Source organism: Dendrobates tinctorius, unplaced genomic scaffold (assembly GCF_039654945.1).
Source record: "Dendrobates tinctorius isolate UK_male_01 unplaced genomic scaffold, ASM3965494v1 ptg000241l, whole genome shotgun sequence".
Classification (NCBI taxonomy): domain Eukaryota; kingdom Metazoa; phylum Chordata; class Amphibia; order Anura; family Dendrobatidae; genus Dendrobates; species Dendrobates tinctorius.
Window position 1 is genome coordinate 5,173,013 of NW_027361908.1, and position 16,989 is coordinate 5,190,001.

At 41.8% G+C, this 16,989-nt stretch overlaps 1 protein-coding gene across 2 annotated transcripts in view; it reads left to right on the forward strand.

The window, feature by feature from the left end:
* The window catches only part of ELK3 (ETS transcription factor ELK3), an 82,755-nt gene extending 69,862 nt beyond the window's left edge, over positions 1–12,893 (forward strand). For both annotated transcript variants that reach the window (XM_073556928.1, XM_073556927.1), the window contains exons 2-5: positions 2,367–2,575; positions 7,865–8,671; positions 11,665–11,787; positions 11,906–12,893. In XM_073556928.1, the coding sequence (XP_073413029.1) occupies positions 2,369–2,575; positions 7,865–8,671; positions 11,665–11,787; positions 11,906–12,004 (1,236 nt within the window). In that variant the 5' untranslated portion in view covers positions 2,367–2,368 and the 3' untranslated portion in view covers positions 12,005–12,893. The remainder of the gene's footprint in view (positions 1–2,366; positions 2,576–7,864; positions 8,672–11,664; positions 11,788–11,905) is intronic.
* The last annotated feature ends 4,096 nt before the right edge of the window (positions 12,894–16,989 follow it).

Below are 16,989 nucleotides of genomic sequence, written 5' to 3' on the forward strand. Positions count from 1 at the left end.
TATTCCCACTGCTTGGCTTAGTATGTCGTTTTGTTGTTTTTTTTTTAATTTGCCATAATATACAGTCCTTCCATAGATATGGATCTTTAGTAGTGATACTCATTGCTCGGGTTTTTCCGCGCATGCTCGGGTGTCCGAGTATTCTGGCGTGCTTGGAGATTTAGTTTTCATTGTCTCATCTGCATGATTTGCAACTTGTAGACAGGCTGAATACATGTGGAGAATCCCTAACAAACAAGCATTCCACCCATGTATTCAGCCGGTCCAGCAGCCACAAATCTTGCGGCTGAGACAACGAAAACTCCGAGCACGCCAAAATACTCGGCGCTCACCTGAGCAAGCTCGGGAAAAACTGAGCAACGAGTCTACTCCGCTCATCACTAGTCTTTAGTGCTAATTTTATTGTCTTTAGCACAAAATAAAAAGGCCCATAACTGTGGAAAGGTTTGTCTGATTTATAAAAAAGAAATAAAAAGTGGCACGCTCAGGTGAGCCGTGAGAATAAAGTAAACAACTAGCCACTTATCACCTGGTGACGAGTCCTGTGTGACCAATGCGGTAGCATGCTGTTTGACTGTTCTGTTGTTTCCTTTGGGGCAGAAACCTCCCTTAGGACATGTGAACGTGGCTTGGATTTGGTCAGTATTTTACCTCAGCATTTGGTCAGTATTTTACCTCAGCATTTGGTCAGTATTTTACCTCAGCATTTGGTCAGTATTTTACCTCCGCATTTGGTCAGTATTTTACCTCAGCATTTGATCAGTATTTTACCTCAGTATTTGGTCAGTATTTTACCTCAGCATTTGGTCAGTATTTTACCTCAGCATTTGATCAGTATTTTACCTCAGTATTTGTAACCTAAAACCAGGAGTGGGTGACGGATACAGAAGTGGTGATGTGTTTCTATTATACTTTTCCTTTGTTCCTCTCCTGATTTTGGCTTACAGATACTGAGGTAAAATACTCCCCAAATACTGAACGTGTGAATGCGGCCTTATAGGAATGGGCGAACCTCTGCTGGCGACCGGTGAGAATTTCTAAGCTACATAGAAACATGTGAGTGTTCATCGGCTGATCATAGTCCCACAGGGGTATGATCAGAAAAAGTGTTCCTTGGGAACGTTAAAGCTGTGTTCACGCGTTGTTTTTTTTAACTTTTTTTGCATTTTTTTTTACAAATAAAGCGCTTAAAAGAAGCATCCCTTTCATTTTAATGAATTACACACTTTCTGTGCATATTGATGTTTTTTTCCCGCGAAAAAATCGCATCGCGGAAAAAAATCGCAGCATGCTCATTAATTTTGCGGAAAATTCCACATTTCTAGCTATTTTCCATGTGACTGGGACCGCTCCAGAAAAAAACGCACGTTTTTTGTGCGGAAAACTTGGAGAAAAAAAACGCACGTTTTTTGTGCGGAAAACTTGGAGAAAAAAACGCACGTTTTCTGGGAAGGAGTTAGGTTTTCATGCAGAACGTGGGCACATAGCCTAATTTGGATGATCTTGTGGATTGTAAGCTAGTGAGGGCAGGGCCTAACCGCCTCTGAACTAGTCTAATATTAGGTAGGCATATGAAGCCCTTTTCATATGACAGCACCTTGGAATTAATGGTGCTTCATAATATATAATAATGACTGGCGCATATAAGCACAGATATTTAGGGTGGATTTACACTAGCCACTAATGGCTCTTACATGATATATATGCTGATCAGCGATAGTGTAATATCCTGATTAAATAGACTGACCACTCACCTCCAAGCGCACACAAAGATCGGTGATGCTCAGTATGCATAGGCTGCCATTGTCCTGTTTACAAGGATGATGTGTTGCCAAGAGCTGAAAAATCCTCCCACACTCCACAGATATACGGATAGGGTATCTAGATTGTGAGCCCCAATGGGGACAATGCTGATAATGTCTGTAAAGTGCTGTGGAATTAATGGTGCTATGTGAGGTAGTATAATAAATAAATAGCAATATCTGAAGTTGAACAGTCAGGGCTGATCCATCTGCATAGCATACAGCACTCAGACAAGTCTGCCATCTTGTGGTTTATTGGGGGAACAAGAATATTTCTAGTTCTCTCTTGGACATTTGGAGGCTACTCAGTGATGTTACGGCCACATTTACTATGAAGACAAGGCACGCTCAGTAGACCAGTACGATCAGGCAGACATTGCATGCTTGCATGTTAAGTGTATCTCTACTGATTAATTGTAACGGGTTTTGTTTTTGTTTTTTTCAGAGAAAACGGTGAATGAATGTTAATCAGACCTAGAGTGTTAGGTTGACCATAAATGACTGAATGCATCCTTTGTAAAAGTGGCCGACTCAAACAATAAGTTTCTGATTTTTTTCTCGTAGGTATGGAGAGTGCAATCACTCTGTGGCAGTTTCTGTTGCAATTGCTTCTTGATCAAAAACATGAGCATCTTATCTGCTGGACATCCAATGATGGGGAATTCAAGCTGCTCAAGGCTGAGGAGGTGGCCAAGCTATGGGGACTGCGGAAGAATAAAACAAACATGAACTACGACAAGCTTAGCCGTGCTCTCAGATACTACTACGATAAGGTAGGAGCGTGTGGCGCTTCATCTTAATCAGAGGGTTAGACGGCGCTCATCAGAACGTTGCCTAATCTTCCAGCATCAGTCAGGCACACGATACTATGAGGCACTCACCAAGCAAAATGTGCCCGAATTCAATGGCTCAAATAAAAGAACAACTAGTGCACATGGAGAGTACCACATTTTTATGTTTGAGGCATTAGACACATTTTCCCAGACACTTCAAGAGTAAGGAGTCAGTTAGCCCGATGCTAGCAAATGTTACTTTGGTGCAGAACATTAGTGGAATGCCAGCCAAGAGGTTGTATATGGAGACCGTCTATCATATTTAGCCAGACGCATCCGCACCATCACACAGCATGGCACACAGCGAGGATTTGGGTCAATGTCTCTTTAGTTTTATGTCTTAATTTAGGAAGTAATTATTACATCCCAATGTGTAGTGCTCTAGCAGGGAGAGCATAATATACATCTTATTGGTAGTGTACGGCTGCAGACATACAGCGACATAAAACCTGATGGATTTTGCACTCACCTGCCACAAAGTCTATGCTCACATGTTGACATACAGTTATGTATAAAAAAAAAAAGTAACATGTTTATGTGTTATAGCTGGTGATCAAATATATTTTAGAAGTGAGCAATAGTGATGAGCGAGTATACTCGTTGCTCGGGTGGTCTCCGAGTATTTTGGCATGCTCGGAGATTTAGTTTTTGTCGCTGCAGCTGCATGATTTGCGGCTGCTGGACCGGCTGAATACATGTGAGGAATGCCTGTTTATTAGGGAATCCCCACATGTATTCAGGCTGTCTAGCAGCCGCAACTCATGCAGCTACGGCGACAAACGAAATCTCTGAGCACGCCAAAATACTCGGAGGACACCCGAGCGTGCTTGGAATTCTTGAGTAACGAGTATACTCGCTCATCACTAGTGAGCAAAGGACAACTAGTGTATATTGAGAAATGAAATCTGTAAGGCTACCTGTGCAAAGTTGTGGTAACTCCAAATGGTCGAACATCCCATCCACACAATGTAATAATCTTTGTTTGCAAAGTCACTTTCTGTCTCTGTGACCCTGCAGTATAATGCTCTCCTGGAGTGTACTGCTACACATCCTTTAGGTTATAATGCCTCCATACACATACATAATAGTCTGCTGATTCTTCTGTATTGGTGGGACTTGACAGATGGTGTAAGGAGAGAAGGATCAGCATGTATTATGACAGATAAAGGGAACCTGACAGCTGATGCATGCTGCCCGATCCAGAGGAACATGTATGATGAATTGACTGTATGATCTCAGACAGAAACAGTATGTTTGCCACAGCACTTTATAGAAAAACATAGTTAGGTCCATATATATTTGGACAGAGACAACATTTTTCTAATTTTGGTTCTAGACATTACCACAATGAATTTTAAACAAAACAATTCAGATGCAGTAGAAGTTCAGACTTTCAGCTTTCATTTGAGGGTATCCACATTAAAATTGGATGAAGGGTTTAGGAGTTTCAGCTCCTTAACATGTGCCACCCTGTTTTTAAAGGGACCAAAAGTAATTGGACAATTGACTCCAAGGCTATTTCATGGACAGGTGTGGGCAATCCCTTCGTTATGTCATTCCCAGTTAAGCTGATGAAAGGCCTGGAGTTGATTTGAGGTGTGGTGCTTGCATTTGGAAGGTTTTGCTGTGAAGGAAACATGCAGTCAAAGGAGCTCTCCATGCAGGTGAAACAAGCCATCCTTAAGCTGCAAAAACAGAAAAAAACCCATCCGAGAAATTGCTATAACATTAGGAGTGGCAAAATCTACAGTTTGGTACATCCTGAGAAAGAAAGAAAGCACTGGTGAACTCATCAATGCAAAAAGACCTGGGTGCCCACGGAAGACAACAGTGGTGGATGATCGCAGAATAGTCTCCATGGTGAAGAGAAACCCCTTCACAACAGCCAACCAAGTGAACAACACTCTCCAGGAGGTAGGCGTATCAATATCCAAATCTACCAAAAAAGAGAAGACTGCATGAAAGTAAATACAGAGGGTTCACTGCACGGTGCAAGCCACTCATAAGCATCAAGAATAAAAAGGCTAGATTGGACTTTGCTAAAAAAACCATCTAAAAAAGCCAGCTCAGTTCTGGAAGAACATTCTTTGGACAGAGGAAACCAAGATCAACCTCTACCAGAATGATGTAAAGAGAAAAGTATTGCGAAGGCGTGGTACAGCTCATGATCAAAAGCACACCACATCATCTGTAAAACACGGCAGAGGCAGTGTGATGGCTTGGGCATGCATGGCTGCCAGTGGCACTGGGTCACTAGTGTTTATTGATGATGTGACACAGGACAGAAGCAGCCGAATGAATTCTGAGGTATTCAGAGCCATACTGTGTGCTCAGATCCAGCCAAATGCAGCCAAACTGGTCGTCGTTTCATACTACAGATGGACAATGACCCAAAACATAAAGCCAAAGCAACCCAGTAGTTTATTAAAGCAAAGAAGTGGAATATTCTTGAATGGCCAAGTCAGTCACCTGATCTCAACCCAATTGAGCATGCATTTCACTTGTTAAAGACTAAACTTCAGACAGGCCCACAAACAAACAGCAACTGAAAACCACCGCAGTGAAGTCCTGGCAGAGCATCAAAAAGGAGGAAACACAGCGTCTGGTGATGTCCATGAGTTCAATACTTCAGGCAGTCATTGCCAACAAAGGGTTTTCAACCAAGTACTAGAAATGAACATTTTATTTACAATTATTTAATCTGTTCAATTACTTTTGGTCCCTTTAAAAACAGGGTGGCACATGTTAAGGAGCTAAAACTCCTAAACCCTTCATCCAATTTTAATGTGGATACCCTCAAATGAAAGTTGAAAGTCTGAACTTCAACTGCATCTGAATTGTTTTGTTTAAAATTCATTGTGGTAATGTCTAGAACCAAAATTAAAAAAATGTTGTCTCTGTCGAAATATATATGGACCTAACTGTACTTTAAAAGCCACTGGGCACAGAGATGTGCTGGAGTCTAGTCAGACAGGCGAGTCCCCGGTGGTTTCTTCCCACCCGCTGCACTGCAGTATACACGCACGTAGGCAGAGACCTGTCAATCCAGGGCAGTGAGCTGAGAGAAGCTTCTGGACTTAAAAAGTACGTTTTTCTCAGGAAACACTGCAGTACTTTACAGTCAAACATATCTGGATGAGATCATACAGCCAGTGCCTGTTACATGCTGCCCACAGATCGGTAGCATATATGTGTTTTGGTGGAGTTGGGAAGATATACAAGTTAGAGAATCTATGGGGTATTGTCAAGAGAAAGATGAGAGACACCAGACCCAACAATGCAGACAAGCTGAAGGCTGCTATCAAAGCAACCTGGGCTTCCATAACACCTCAGCAGTGCCACAGGCTGATCCCCTCCATGCCACGCCACATTGATACAGTAATTGATGCCAAAGGAGTCCTGACCAAGTATTCAGTGCATTTACTGAACATACATTTCAGTAGGCCAACATTTCAGATTTTATAATCATTTTTCAAGCTGGTGTTAGGGTGGTTTCACATTAGCGCTTTTTAAGCGCACGCACGGCCGGGGGTAGCTCCGCCCCCGAGCCGGCTCTCTGCCCGGCGTGCCCGCCCCTTGCTTGTAGCGCCGCCTCCTAGCGCACAGCGGCGCCTGCGATCGGTGCACCCTATCTTTAGCATAGGGTGCGCAGATCGTGCGCAGGCCGTGCGCTAGTTGCGCTTTGACCTGCGCTGCGCACTCTTGGCGGTGCACCGTGCGCGCCAAAATCCGAAAAGTTTGATTTTGGCGCGCACGGCGCACCGTCAAAAGTGCGCAGCGCAGGTCAAAGCGCAACTAGCGCACGGCCTGAGCACGATCTGCGCACCCTATGCTAAAGATAGGGTGTGCCGATCGCAGGCGCCGCTGTGCGCTAGGAGGCGGCGCTACAAGCAAGGGGCGGGCACGCCGGGCAGAGAGCCGGCTCGGGGGCGGAGCTACCCCCGGCCGTGCGTGCGCTTAAAAAGCGCTAATGTGAAACCACCCTTATAAAGTATTCTAATTTACTGAGAGAATGACTTTTGGGTTTTCATTTGCTGTAAGCCATAATCATCAACATTAACAGAAATAAACACTTGAAAGAAATCACTCTGTTTGTAATGACTATATAATGTAGGAGTTTCACTTTTTGTATTGAAGAACTGAAATAAATTAACTTTTTTAATGATATTTTAATTTTGTGAGAAGCACTTATATAGCCACCGGCCATAGAGCTTTCACCCAACCATTAAGGCAGTGTTCCCCAACTCCAATCCTCAACAGCCATCAACAGATCATGTTATCAAGCTTTATTTAGTATTACTCGGGTGATCCTCCATTACCTATGCAATACCACGGAAATACTGACGAAGGCAGGACCGAAACGCGCGTTGAGGCAGGCACACACACACACCTCTTTGGATTGTCCTGGTGAGCTGGGTTTTCTGCCTTTAATAATCAAGGTATATTATGTTTCATCCAGTTATACGTATAACAATATAGTTAGTATTTATTCATTCTTACTGAGTGCCTACATTCATAATATATTGCCCACTTCTATATGATGATGGGTTCTGTTATATAGTGATTTACATTTGGCCTCATGGGACAGCATTTCTTGTTAGGTGTTGTGTGCCTTTATTGTTACAGCAGCGCATTGCACAATTATTTCACCTCATTGTTCCCCCATTTCCCCCTTTTTCCTGTGTCATTTATTATGTATTTTTAGCTAAGTTTATATTTATTGACATTTGGACTGGTACATCTTGTTTGTTGCCTTTGGCAACTATTGTTTTGTAAGGACATACTGAGAACAGGATTTGTTGTTGGCTCTTGAGGATTGGAGTTGGGGAACACTAAGGCATATGGGCAATTCTATAGTAGCAGTGGCATGGATATTGAAGATGCAGAGGTAGAAGTCATACCTAGACAATGGTGCATGAGGGGTTCAAAGGTCACTATCGCATTAGTATACACCAGTATTATAAATGCTACAAATGGGAGTACTTACACAACGTTGTCACACCCTTTTATAATAGTAATATTATCCCTTGTTGAGTGACCATTAATTGAGAACAGTTAGCCGGCCACTGGCTTTCTCTTCTCCTCTTTTGTCATGTTTAAGTTCACCAACATTTTGGCAGCACCAGATACCTCTGGTTTCTGAGTTTTGGAGCTTGGTCTAATTTTGAGGTTGAGAGGTTTTGTTTTTCATTCAATTTAACAGTTCATTATTTGTATCTTTCTTTCCAGAACATTATCAAAAAAGTTATTGGCCAGAAGTTTGTCTACAAGTTTGTGTCCTTTCCAGAAATCTTGAAAATGGACCCTCACACTGTGGAGATGAGCAGGGATAGCCTATTGCTGCAGGACAGTGATTGCAAGATCCCAAGTGATCTCCATGAGCGGCACAAGCAAACCTTATCAGCCTTGAAGAATGCGAGCCGCAACGAGTACATAAACTCAGGATTATATTCCTCCTTCACCATAAATTCACTGCAGCACCAATCCGATAACTATAAAGTTATAAAGAGTGAAAGGTCAGAAGAAGAGGAGCTGGAAGAGGACGAAGAAGAAAGATTGGAAGCTAAAAGTCCCATGGATGAAGTCAGAACTGTTATAAGATTTGTTACAAACAAATTGGACAAAGAAACTGTCCGGCCTGTAATTACACTGCCTTCAACTTCAGAATCAGCAGCTGCCTCAGCCTTTTTATCATCAAAATTGTCTGCCAAAAGGTCTCCCCGCGTGTCACCAAACACAGCTAGTGTTTCCTCTTCACCACGTTCATCACGATCCCCTTCTCTGTCCCCTAATCTGTCCTTGTCAGCAGAGCAAAGGCGCTTCTTCGTAGATTATCCTGATACCATGGAACCATTAAATCTCTCATCAGGTTCTAAAGCAAAGCTTTCCTGTCATCCTCCCAAAGCCAAGAAGCCCAAAGGCCTGGAAATCTGTTCTCCACCTCTGCTCCTTTCCAGTAATGATATTGGTTCAATTGCTCTCAACAGCCCAGCACTTCCTTCAGGATCTTTGACTCCAGCTTTTTTTACGGCTCAGGTAAAATAAATTATGTGAACAATACAACGTAACGCCACTGCGATATAAACACCAGAAATAACCTAAAAAAAATGTGAAGTTAATGTTAAATACCCTGAAGTTCAGAAAGTGATGTACCAGAGAGCTAAAGAAAAAGGCGTCACATTAAGGGAAAGCCATTCTGAAGTGCTTCATGACTTCAGGGCAAGAGCAGCGAGGCTTCTTTTACGTTAGTCATTTCACTTAACATTGACCTGCCACAATGTTCCATAACAATGTTGTAACATTAGTCAACATACGTTATGATAAAATTATCCATTAGTTAATTTCTTTATAATATATGAAATATAACTGATTTCATTCTGCACTGTTGGTGCACTACAGCATAGTCATGTTCTCCGATCTGTTCATAATGGATCCAGTGCCAGATCGCAATGCACAAGCTGGCCGCATATCTCCTGACCGGAGCGGGACAGCGTCATAGAAATATATGACGCTATCACAGATTTGCCACCAGCCCGTGCACTGTGATCTGACACCGGATCAATTATCCTGGACATCTGAAACAGTGTACTGTATATATAAACAGTTCAAGGACAAGACACAGTCCTCCACAGTTCATGTGGCATCATACGCCTCTGTAAAACATCTCGTTCTTCCCTTAAATCAATATTTCTCAGAGAGACTAGCTCTGTAATATTGTGTGGCATCAAAGCTGGTCTCCGGAATACATCTTAAAGATATTTTGTGTAAATTTGAAAAATAAAATATTGCATCCTTTATGTTAAATTAGAAGTGATGTATAGTTAATCTCGGCTCTATGATACCACAACATCCACAAGCACTGTAGTTTTCAAGGGCTTCCCGCTCTCGGAAAACTGCTGCGACCAGGCTGCAGTTTGTGTAAAAAAACAAAACCACAACTCTGCCCCACTCACCCTCTCTGGGTCCAGCACCGAGTCTCCATAGCTGCTCCTAATGCCTGGTACTGACAGCATAGCTGACATCACGGCGACTGTGCTGTGGCCAATAATTGAGCTCAATGGGTCTGCCTGAGTTGACAACATGAGATTCTCGGGGGCACTGGCTGTAGCGCTGTTGACGTGACAAAGTGGCTCAGTGCTAGATACAAGTGAGGTGGTGGTGGGGTAATGAAGGATATCTGGGGAAATTTTGTAGTGGGACGGGTTTTCAAAAGACAGAAAACAGTGTGTAGTGTTTCTCAGTGGACACAAAGACTTCTGCATGATGGGGAAGATAATTTCCAAGCAAGAATTCTGCAAATACCTTTGGTACACCCAACAGCTGTCTCACACCCGGTCAGATGAGAAAAGAACTGCGCAACACCTTTAAATAGTATATAGTAATATTAAAGTGTAACTAAACTTTCGAGAGTTGTTTGATGTGTTGTTGGCTGTTAAATGTGCTGCACATTGCTCAGAAGACACTTCAGAAACCTTGATATCCTGCATGGGTGCGTGCTCCGAGCGTATGAGACCCATAGTCTTGGGCCTACATACTGCCCTGTGCTCTCTTAGCCCTTATGCTGAAGTGAGCGGACTTGAAAAAGCTTTTCAACAATCAGACATGTAAAAAAATAAAAAACCCTAGTTTACTTAAATTTTAAATATACAGATCAAACATGGGAAAGTTCTTATTTAGCCACATACAAGCGGATTATAAACTATATAAATATAGGATCCCAGAGAAGATAATTCTCTATTCGGGTAGATGGCCATCAAACGTGTATGAGGGGAGTCGGCCATCTAACGTGTATGGGGCGGGAGTCAGGGGAGACGGCCATTTAACGTGTATGGGGGACGTCAGGGGAGACGGCCATTTAACGTGTATGGGGGACGTCAGGGGAGACGGCCATTTAACGTGTATGGGGGACGTCAGGGGAGACGGCCATTTAACGTGTATGGGGGACGTCAGGGGAGACGGCCATCTAACGTGTATGAGGGAATCAGGGGAGACTGCCATCTAACGTGTATGGGGGGAGTCAGGGGAGACGGCCATTTAACGTGTATGGGGGACGTCAGGGAAGACGGCCATCTAACTTGTATGGGGGGAGTCGGCCATCTAACGTGTATGGGGGAGTCAGTGGAGACGGCCATCAAACGTGTATGAGGGGAGTCGGCCATCTAACGTGTATGGGGCGGGAGTCAGGGGAGACGGCCATTTAACGTGTATGGGGGACGTCAGGGGAGACGGCCATTTAACGTGTATGGGGGACGTCAGGGGAGACGGCCATTTAACGTGTATGGGGGACGTCAGGGGAGACGGCCATTTAACGTGTATGGGGGACGTCAGGGGAGACGGCCATTTAACGTGTATGGGGGACGTCAGGGGAGACGGCCATTTAACGTGTATGGGGGACGTCAGGGGAGACGGCCATTTAACGTGTATGGGGGGAGTCAGGGGAGACGGCCATTTAACGTGTATGGGGGACGTCAGGGGAGACGGCCATTTAACGTGTATGGGGGGAGTCGGCCATCTAACGTGTATGGGGGAGTCAGTGGAGACGGCCATCAAACGTGTATGAGGGGAGTCGGCCATCTAACGTGTATGGGGCGGGAGTCAGGGGAGACGGCCATTTAACGTGTATGGGGGACGTCAGGGGAGACGGCCATTTAACGTGTATGGGGGACGTCAGGGGAGACGGCCATTTAACGTGTATGGGGGACGTCAGGGGAGACGGCCATCCAATGTGTATGGCAGGCTTTACAGCAATTCTGAAATATACATCAGCTTTGTATCTCAGTCTGAAGAAACAATTGTGGATTGTTCCAATGGTGAGGTGATATCACAGCCCACAACTGGAACCATAGTGGAATTACTGTGGTTAATATCTATACCTAGTGCTACATGTTACAGTAGTCTATGCTGAGAATTTGGTTTAGGATACAGATAATGTAATTCTATACACTATGAGTCACTGAGAAAGTTCATTTACTTCTAAATAAATATGACGTTCTTTATAGAAATGCTTAAATCTAACCCTTGCCTTACAGACACCCAATGGGCTGCTATTAACTCCCAGTCCTCTGTTGTCCAGCATTCATTTCTGGAGCAGCCTTAGCCCTGTAGCCCCATTAAGTCCTGCCAGGTTGCAAGGACCAAATACCCTATTCCAGGTAGGTGCAAATAGCACTATGGAGTATTGATTTAACGTTTGTATTTTTTTTCCCCAAAAGAAAGAAACTACACGAGAGCCAATTCAAAGTAGTTTATTTTTTTTCTCTCCATTTTCAGTTTCCAAACCTGCTGAACGGTCATTTGCCATTACAGCTTCAAGGACTTGACAGATCATCATCTCCAGTGCTTCTTTCATCAAACTCTCAAAAGTCCTGATGTTATCTCATGGCGCTATGGACATGGTTAGTTCAGCAAAAACTCCCGATTATCCATCATCAATAGCGGGTAGGCATGAAGTTAGCAGGCCTCATCTACGCAGGACGCAGCGACCTGGAGAATCGTAACGTTGCACCATTTGTCCTCTGATCCTGGATTTCATTATTATGCATATCATAAACATGTACATCACAGGACAGATAGCTGAAACTGCACTGTACACTGGGTTACCCAAGCACAAGATGGCTTCCATTTATAAACTGAACCTGGATTTGTTGGTAGCTGCCTAGTTGATGAAGTCTGTCTGACGGACTGGTTAATGGTTTAGTTTTGGGCCTACAACGACACTAGCTACAGTTTCCTATGTATATGTAAGCGTGGGGCGATACATCACATCCATATAGCTATCAGTGTTCTATTGACTCAGATCTAACACAAAAGGTTTCCAAAAATGAAGTTCTGTTTGTATTAAACTGCAGGACATTTATCATTTATTACCGGTTTTATATTCCCCAAGTGTTGAGGACTGTTCAATTCTCATTTCAAATGTAAGGGTGATGCACACCACATCAGAAATGGATGGAATGTTCCTCACCACAACTGTATGTTATGCACTAGAGCGTATAGAAACTATAACCGGCTGTGCCTTTTTTATCTGCATTTTTTTTTTGTAAATGTTTTATATATTTTTTTTTCCTGTATTAGGGGGGGGGGGGAACCTTTTGGAAGAAATACCTCTGATAGAATTAATTTCTGTACCCATTTCCCCAACTATGTACTCAACAATGTTTATATTTAGTGCTTTTATAAATGTACATTGAAATATGGATTTGTACATGGTTTCCATTGTAGGGAATTAAAAAAATAAATAAAGTTTAAAAAAAATATATGTTCAATTCCCCAAATCACTTCATTCAGACCTTCATTTTCATTCATCACTAAAATTGATGAGTATATAGTTTATTAGAACAAAAATATTCAGGAATAAGAGTAAAAATTTATCAATTTGTGATTAAGTTCCTACAACTTTTATAAAAAGTAAAAGCTACCATCAAATTACCAAAAATGTTAAAAAGTTGCTTTAAAAGAATATATATATATATATATATATATATATATATATATATATTGTACAGACCAAAAGTTTGGACACACCTTCTCATTCAAAGAGTTTTCTTTATTTTCATGACTATGTAAATTGTAGATTCACTCTGAAGGCATCAAAACTATGAATTAACACATGTGGAATTATATAATTAACAAAAAAGTGTGAAAAACTGAAAATATGTCTTATATTCTAGGTTCTTCAAAGTAGCCACTTTTTGCTTTGATTACTGCTTTGCACACTCTTGATGAGCTTCAAGAGGTAGTCACCGGAAATGGTCTTCCAACAATCTTGAAGGAGTTCCCAGAGATGCTTAGCACTTGTTGGCCCTTTTGCCTTCACTCTGCGGTCCAGCTCACCCCAAACCATCTCGATTGGGTTCAGGTCTGGTGACTGTGGAAGCCAGGTCATCTGGCGTAGCACCCATTCACTCTCCTTCTTGGTCAAATAGCCCTTACACAGCCTGGAGGTGTGTTTGGGGTCATTGACCTGTTGAAAAATAAATGATGGTCCAACTAAACGGAAACCGGATGGAATAGCATGCCGCTGCAATATGCTGTGGTAGCCATGCTGGTTCAGTATGCCTTCTATTTTGAATAAATCCCCAACAGTGTCACCATCACACCTCCTCCTCCATGCTTCACGGTGGGAACCAGGCATGTAGAGTCCATCCGTTCACCTTTTCTGTGTCCCACAAATACACGGTGGTTGGAACCAAAGATCTCAAATTTGGACTCATCAGACGAAAGCACAGATTTCCACTGGTCTAGTGTCCATTCCTTGTGTTCTTTAGCCCAAACAAGTCTCTTCTGCTTGTTGTCTGTCCTTAGCAGTGGTTTCCTAGCAGCTATTTTACCATGAAGGCCTGCTGCACAAAGTCTCCTCTTAATAGTTGTTGTAGAGATGTGTCTGCTGCTAGAACTCTGTGTGGCATTGACCTGGTCTCTAATCTGAGCTGCTGTTAACCTGCGATTTCTGAGGCTGGTGACTCGGATGAACTTATCCTCCGCAGCAGAGGTGACTCTTGGTCTTCCTTTCCTGGGCCGGTCCTCATGTGAGCCAGTTTCTTTGTAGCGCTTGATGGTTTTTGCCACTGCACTTGGGGACACTTTCAAAGTTTTAACCAATTTTTCAGACTGACTTTCATTTCTTAAAGTAATGATGGCCACTCGTTTTTCTTTACTCAGAATTTGTATTATGGCAAGAAAAAAAAGCAGCTAACAGTCTATTCAGTAGGACTATCAGCTGTGTATCCACCAGACTTCTGCACAACACAACTGATGGTCCCAACCCCACTTATAAGGCAAGAAATCCCACTTATTAAACCTGACAGGGCATACCTGTGAAGTGAAAACCTTTTCCGGTGACTACCTCTTGAAGCTCATCAAGAGAATGCCAAGAGTGTGCAAAGCAGTAATCAAAGCAAAAGGTGGCTACTTTGAAGAACCTAGAATATAAGACATTTTCAGTTTTTCACACTTTTTTGTTAATTATATAATTCCACATGTGTTAATTCATAGTTTTGATGCCTTCAGAGTGAATCTACAATTTTCATAGTCATGAAAATAAAGAAAACTCTTTGAATGAGGTGTGTCCAAACTTTTGGTCTGTACTGTGTATAATATAGACCTATATACACACCATGTACAGTATATATATATTTTTTCCACGAGGTCATTGTTCTGTTTTCTGACAGCTAACTATTCAAATATCAATATAGGTGTCAGTATATGTAAAAATTTAACATTGAAGACTTTAGTAAGAACAATCCCACATCATCACCCTAGAGTCAGACACTATACTGGTTCTATAACCATGTCTGAATGAAATCTCTGTGGCACAAAATTAATTTGTGATGGAAAACTGAATTTATTAGGGCATGCAGATCTTTATTAAATCTATTTGTAAAGCTATTTTTTTTTTTTATCAAATAGGTCTACATATACACTTAAACATGTTTTTGTTTTGTTCTTAGAACAATTTTAGCAGAAATAAAACCGGTAAGCTCCAGCTAGACTGGAATTATTTCCCACCATGACCGCAGTGATGGTGAACAGTAGTAAAAAACTCCAGAGTAACTAGTGGCTACTTCCATGAGTAGCTATGCACTGTAACATGACTTGTAATGCAATTTACAGCTTGATTTTTTATTTTACATAATTATTTTGAAAAGCTTGTTTAGGCTTGGTTCACATGTCCCGCTATTATCAGTTTCTAATGGATCCAGCATAATGTATGTTTATAAAAAAAGAAGTTATTAATGGAGCAAAACTGATAAAAATGGTAGCTTTGGTTTACATTTCACAACAGATCGAGGAAAAAAACCAAAACTTACCAGTTTAAAAAAAAACCAAAACATTCCACTACGCTTTAGTTTGTGATTTCTACTAGAGATTTCTCTGAACACATAGAAATAATGGACCATAAAAAAAGGCTTACTCTTCAAGATTGATACATGCACCAGCATCAAAAAAGTACAGCGCACATAACTCTACACATCCTTAAAATGCCAAGTTTTTGTGTTAGAAGAAAACTTAGTTTTTTGGCATGTAAAATTCATACAAAAACATGTCACTTTAACAGGGATGTTTATACTTTATATATCCACTTATACCTCTAGTGTTTAGGGCATGCTTATTGCTAACAGATTAATTAATGGTCGACTACCCATTATGATTGGTTTCCTAGAGATTTCAACGTTAAAAAAAAAAAAAAAAAAAAGAAAAAACCAAATCAGGTTTTTTGGCTGAAAAATAAGTGTGCAGATTACATTTTATATATAAAAAAAACCCACATAGCTGGAAAGAGGTTTATGCTACCCCATTGGAGAGCAGAATGTCAGAAAAGGGACCCTGAATCCAACAATGTGTCACTCAAATTACCAGATGCAGCAGTTGTGATACAATCAGAGTCTTTAGATTTAGCATGAAGCAGAGCTGAAAAAGCTAGCCCCGCCCACACCAGGCTCTCTATGTGCATTGTCTATTGACAGTGAGCTGCTTATCAGGGGACTGAGTTGTACCATTTGGCATGAGGCAGCTAGTCAGGGCACTGATAAAACCATTGAAAGTAAACAGCACAAGGCCTGATAAGTGACACATTCTTCAATCCAGCGTTTTAACCCTTACCTCATGATATTCTCAGATTACATATTAAAAGAAAATCTGTCAGCAGGTTTTTGCTAACACTTTTGTCCACATTTAAATAAATGGGTTCAATGCTGGAATATTTTGTTTCAGTTTTCTGAGATTCCAAAACAGATTTAAAAAAAAAAGACAGCAGAAATAACTACTGGACAAGTGGACATGTGACCAAAGCTCTTTAATGAATATAAAAAAGGGATGCAAAATGGAACAACGGCATGACTATATCCGGTGTAGTTTAAGAACAGCACCCACTGCTAAGCTCACACTAGAAGTCAGGTAGCCCCCCCATGGATGCACCACACAGAAAACATCCAGGAGCTGTATTATGGTGCAAAAACTGCAGTTCAAGAATGGTATGAGAGCAGTATTTAAAAAAAAAAAAAAAAAAGTGGTGAACTAAACAATTTCCTCATATGTGTATGTTCACACGTATTTTTGCAGAGGAAAAAAACTGCAGCTGCAAATACTGAACGTGTGCACACCCCCTACATGTGCATTTTTAAACAAAACCCAAATTACCATAAATGGAGCATCCATCCAGACGTCTCCAAACACGGAAGAGCTGTTGTGCATGGAGGATGTAGCCAGCCAAAATACTGATGCCAGTGTAAAGAGAGAAATCCAGAATCTGCTCTATGTGAGAATGGTGTAATGTAAGGAATGCTGTATAATTTGTTAATGTGACGGTTACCTACTGCACTAAGGCAATGACAGTGACATGCTGTTTGTAAAAC